This window comes from Cebus imitator, unplaced genomic scaffold (genome assembly GCF_001604975.1).
Source record: "Cebus imitator isolate Cc_AM_T3 unplaced genomic scaffold, Cebus_imitator-1.0 Scaffold360, whole genome shotgun sequence".
NCBI lineage: Eukaryota > Metazoa > Chordata > Mammalia > Primates > Cebidae > Cebus > Cebus imitator.
In genome coordinates this window covers 2,278,162-2,284,161 of record NW_016107675.1, presented here as the reverse complement: position 1 = coordinate 2,284,161, position 6,000 = coordinate 2,278,162, and the positions used below count along the sequence as shown (strand labels likewise).

The following is a 6,000-nucleotide window of genomic DNA, read 5'->3' as shown; positions in this document are numbered from 1 at the left end:
CTCCTCCTCCTCCTCTCCTCCTCTCCTTCTTCTCCTCCTCCTCCTCCTCCTCCTCCTACTTCTTCTTCTTCCTCCTCCTCCTCCTCCTCCTCTTCCTCTTCTGCTGTGTCCTTGAAACGTTTTCTGATCTCTTGGATCTCACTTCTCTACATGTCTTTTCGAAGTATTGAGGCATGGTTGTGATATTTTCAATTTTAGGGTATAACTTATAGAAGTTAGAAAAAGGCAGAGTTAAATATTCACTAGCTTTAAAAAATTAAGATGGCTATTTACGCTTGCACTCTGAATTCTGAGTTTATTTAGTGACTGAAGTACAAATAATAATTTAGTAAATCTGAGTTTCCAGAATTGGGATAATTTTATTTATACTTTTGGCATAATGTAGTACTCCACAGTGGGACCTTGCTCATATTTCTTGATTGTAGGTTCATTTCCACCTAAAGATTGCCTTGGGTAATTAGAGAACCTTCAGAGTGGGATGTTTGATCACATTTCCAGGTATTCTAGTACAGTGTACTGCTTGCTCAGAAAACAATCTCATTTATGTATAGTACAAACATGCAATGATGATAATGGTGTTGGGGGATGAGGCAGGCGCTGTTTATAACAGGGCATCTCACTTACCCTGTATAGCCAAAGCTTGCACTTATTTACTTTAATTTATGAGCTGTCATCTCAAATACCAATTGCCAATCAAATGTCAGTAATTGAATTTGACTTTTCTATTATCATCGTCAAAAAATTTTCAAAATGATGCATTTGGAAATGTAATGACATTTGGTTGTGGTAAAAATTCTATTTTTGTTTCAGGTTGACTTTTCAGTATAGTTTTTGTGTAAAAACATTAATTAATTATGATGTTTTATGTAATGTAGAGTTTTAAAAATTAACCAGTAACATTCATATAAAATACCTATATGATAGAACAAAATCAGCATTTTTTTTCGTTAACTAAATGGCATAATGCATTGTTACAAGGTTCTTTCCCTTTCATGAAAATATTTTAGCTAATGACAAAATGAAAATATTTCTTTAGATCCTACAACACATCAAATCTGATGGAAGATCTGAAGATTTTGTATAGAACGGCTGGTCAACAAGGCAAAGGAATCACTTTTATTTTCACAGACAATGAGATTAAAGATGAGTCATTTTTGGAATATATGAACAATGTTTTATCATCAGGTGAGGTAGGTGCTCACTTATTCTTTGTATGTTTTGTTCCTTCAGATCTCCTGCAACTTAGAGCTCTACATATTTTCTTCTTAATGGCTTGAATAAGTGCTACTGGGGATAGGTATTAAGTGATTAGTATGAAGGATGGCTTTTTCTGTCGGGTTTTTGAAGAATAAAACTCTCCATCAAAAATTGGAGCTAAGCATTTAAAACATCAGTGAATGTTCCAAGCAACAAATGAAAAAGCAGAAGAGGGAAGTTAGAAAGAAAGCTAATATTTTTGGCGTGTCCATTTACTCCCTTCCAGGGCTACAACTTTGCAGTTAATAGTAGAATCATTTGTGTATTTTAAAACTTGGTGTATTTCATCTTGAAAACTTTTAGGTAATTTTCTATAGGTGAGTTCAAGAACACTAATGGAGAAAAGACTTTCTATATATTAAGCTCTACATTTTGATCTATTTTCATATGTGTGTACCGAATTTGCATGCCTGTACTTCTTTTCAAGGTCTCTAACCTATTTGCTCGAGATGAAATTGATGAAATTAATAGCGACTTGATGTCAGTCATGAAAAAAGAATTCCCCAGGTGCCCTCCTACCAATGAGAACCTGCATGACTACTTCATGAGTCGGGTCCGACAGAACCTTCATATTGTGCTCTGCTTCTCACCAGTGGGGGAGAAATTTCGAAACAGAGCTTTGAAGTTTCCTGCCCTCATTTCAGGATGCACGATTGACTGGTTCAGCCGATGGCCTAAAGATGCTTTAGTTGCTGGTTAGTATGGTGGAAATATTTATGAAAGGGCTTTTGGTTTACAATGTTTACTTAATTATTTACATTCTCTGCTGTTTGCTGTCTCTGCATTGAATTGAGCTAACTCACTCTGTCCAACACTTGAGGATTTCTGTTATAAAATGATGCTCTCTCTTGTTTGGTAGCTAATTTTTCCCAGAGTGTGGTTTTCAGAGAATGACATCCTCGGTCTGTATCCCTTTGGGTTAATGTTCAAGGATTCTAGTTTTTTCAGGGATGCTGGAGGGCTCTTCCTCAGTTGGATCCCCAGGAAGGCTCCAGGATGTCAGAGAAAGGCACAGAGGTTTTAATCTCATGGACAGAGTTTGTGTTCTTTTTAAGTAGGTTTGTCAGCCTAAGAGTAGTTAAAGCCTACAGTCTCTTAGCCATTTCCTTCTCAAGGCTGCAGTGCTGAGAACCAAAGAGGAAAACAGTATCCAGCGATTCGCTACTGGTTTCTGTCCTTGACAAAAGACATTAACCAGCGTGGTCTCTGACCAGGGTTCTCACTGCTTCTGCTTCTTTCTAATTTCCCATGCTGTGGAGCATTAGTGCTTCCTTACTCTGCAAATGAAACTGGAACATAAAAGTAGTAGAGGAGAGGTTAGAGAGCATACAATTAGCTTTTTTTCTTTTTTAGAGCTTTTGGTGAGAAATTATCTGTTGATATTTTAAAAGATACAGTTACTCAGGTCTCACCCCTGACCTGTTATATCAGAACATCAGGAGAACCCCAATTCATGGCAGTAGTTTTCAAACTTTTAAGAATGTTTTATGCAGAAGAGCCTTATTTCTCAGTAATACCTTACAAGTAGTTTTAGTATATAAAACAAGGAAAAGTAGATGGGGGTGAGGGGAGGAAGTATTCTGGAGTCTCACCCTCTAACTCCCCACTTCTGCCGCCCTCACCACTGCCTCTTCAGCTCTATAGTACCCTGTCTGAGAATGACTGATTAACCCGTCTCTTGCCCTTTAGAGAAGGAAAAACTGAGGATCATCAAGTTGAGGGGCCGCCATAGGTGGAAAAAGTTAGTAGGATCAGTACTGAGACTGAAGCCTAGGTTATCTATCTATCTACCATCTATCTGTATTATCTATCTATCTAAATATCTATCTATCCATCTGTTATCTATCCATCCATCCATCGGTCCATCATCTATCTATCATCTATCAATTACCTGTTTTAAAAACAAATTCTTATCTTCTGGGGAAATTTTATTCTCAGCACATCACTATTGACAAAAATGGTTTTCTAACCTGTGGCTTTTAAACACAGAATATTTTAACATTTTTGTAATATAAATGTACAGTACAGTTCTGTCTTTTGTTTTGTAAAGTCTGAGTAAAGACCAGTGATTTAAAATTTAAAGTCCTATAAAAATGTAACTATAACTGGAGGTATGATTTTAAAACTCAAGTAGGATATACATGCAGAGCATAGATCAAGAGTATTTCAGAGCTATATTAAAGTTTATTATGAAATGCAGTTATCAATATGCAAATATTTCATAAAATACTCTGTAAGGTGTTATCATTAACAATAAAAGTAACAATTTCAGGTGACAAATACTGTAATATGCCATAATTAAGATGATTTAAATATGAAGCTTTTTTTGTTAAGTTCGTATTTCAGTCATCTCTTCTTTTGTAAGACAAAGGTCTTATTAAATTAACAAAGGTCCTTCCTTTGTTAATTTCTTATTGTCCCGTTCTTTTAAATCTTATCACACCAACCCAAACCAAGATTACGTAAAGGACAGGGTTACTTTCCTTTCTTTATCCTCAGTCCCTAGCAAATATTCTGAACTTCATGCATGAATGTATTTGTTTGTTCATTCAAAACGCATGTATTGAGCTTCATGTTATTGGATAGACTCAAGACAAGACAGACTCATCAACAGATGCGTGAGAGACTCAATTCTATACTCCAGAGCTTCTTCCCAGGAAAGCTCGTCCACAGCCTCCTGTATAATATGTGCCATCAATTTTTTATCTCCAGTCTAGTCTGTCTCCTGGCTTGAAATCTGCGTATTCAGCTGCCTGCCTGATCCATTCTTATGGATGCTTCATAAAAGTAGTAGAGGAGAGGTTAGGGAGCATACATTTAGCTTTTTGTTTTTTGAAGCTTTTGGTGAGAAATTATCTGTTGATATTTTAAAAGCTGCAGATACTCAGGTCTCATCCCTGACCTATTACATCAGAACATCAGGAGAACCCCTTAAACTCAAAACATCTGAAACTGAAGTGGTTCTCCTCTGGTCTCCCTCTTTCAGGAAGAGCTATCACGCTTATCAAACTAGACAACATGAGACCTCTTTGTCATCAACACCTCCCCTTTCTTCAGCTCTGAAGTCATATCCATCACCAAGTCATCTCCCTTTCATTGACATCCTAGGCCAAGCTATCATTTTGGCTCCCCTGGAAAACCCAAATGACTTTCTAATGCTCTCCTCACCTCTTTCACCTGACTCCTATCCATCTCACATAGCAGACAGAATAATGGTAAAAACACAAATACAGTCGCATTGATCTCTGCTTAAAACCTTCCACATCTTTCCATTGTTCCTAGGAAAAAGCATAGCCTTTGGTATGGCCTTCATTCTGGGAAGAGCTGACCCTACCTACCTCCCCAGCCTCCCCTGAGGTTCTTTTTCCTTCCTGCTCTGTTTCCCTGGATTCTTGAATATGCTTTTGTTGTGGTTGTTGTTCCATGCAGTGCTCTCGTCCTCCCATTTCTCCCCAGCCACTCCTCCTTTGTCCAGATAATGCTGGCTCAGCTAAATGTCATCTCTTCAGGAAAGTCGTCCTTTGCTTCGCTCTGTTTCCCCACTAAGCCAGATCCCCTGTTATCCCTTCCATTGCACTCTGTGCTTTTCCTCCTTGGGACTAACCACAGTTGGTAATTTATGTGCTGAGTTGTGTTATTTATTTGATTAATGCTTACTAGACTAAAAACTAAATTAATGTCCTGCTAGACTAAAAACTCTCATGAGGTCAAAAGTTACACAGCCTTTGTTCACAGTTTCAACAGCTACTGGAGTTTGATATTTACGACGTTGAATGAACGGATCAGACTGTGTAAGATTCATCATCCTTCCATAATATGGGCCTGACTCACTTGCAGTCTTCTCTAGTTCAACACAAACCTCTTTTTTCCCCCTTCAGATATACCTCTTTGCCCTCTGACATGTTTTAATCATCCTCATCTTTTCACACAAGTCCCCCTATCAAGAATATTCTTCTCCATCCTTTTTATTTGTGCCAGTTCCAAGGCTTAATCAAGATACATCACATCCTTCAATCCTCCCCTGTTCACTTAGGAATATTTGAAATTTTCCCATTTTCTTGAACCTCCTGTAACACGCATTACGTAATTTACCTGCACATTTAAATGTTTTTAAACCTTTTGATAACCAGTAAGTCTTTGTGGGTATGGCTCCAATTTAGTCTATTTACAGCCTGCATACTATATAAATATTTAGTACCATGCTAGCCATCATAATGGATAAAATAATTAAAAGACATAAAACATGGTTTCTTCGGTAAATAGAAAATCTTATTGGGAAAACTAATGTTTCCACACTCAATAATAACCAGTATTAACCTGCCTAATGTTATCCTGAAAGAACACCATCTGTGAGTATTAGAAGTCCTTATACACTTAGGGATCTAGTGTTATTTACTGTTTTTATAAAATTAGCAACAAGATTTCTAGAAAAACTATTATTTTAGTTGCCTTAAGGATATTGATTCTGAATTAAATTATTATCTCCAGCTGCATCCAGAAACAAATATATAAATTGTTTGTGTTAGCATTTCATTTAGATCATAAGAAATCTTTCCAATAAAGTAAAAGTATTACATTATTATATGTTTTCCTAATTTAAAGACACGCCTGAGGCTAATAGTGGATTTTGTAGTATTTTAATAATTTTTAAATACCTTTGAAAAAAAGTGAGTTTTTTATGTGTATGAATTTAAATGGACTGAATCTGTTGACGAATCATTTAAAGGAAACTATGCTTTACTT

At 36.6% G+C, this 6,000-nt stretch overlaps 1 protein-coding gene across 1 annotated transcript in view; it reads left to right on the top strand.

Annotated features, from left to right (window-relative positions):
- Positions 1–6,000, top strand: part of LOC108288037 (dynein heavy chain 5, axonemal-like) — a 126,254-nt gene that overhangs the window by 27,708 nt on the left and 92,546 nt on the right. Inside the window, exons 7-8 of the mRNA XM_017506816.1 lie at positions 1,037–1,190; positions 1,685–1,952. Coding sequence (XP_017362305.1) covers positions 1,037–1,190; positions 1,685–1,952 — 422 coding nt within the window. The remainder of the gene's footprint in view (positions 1–1,036; positions 1,191–1,684; positions 1,953–6,000) is intronic.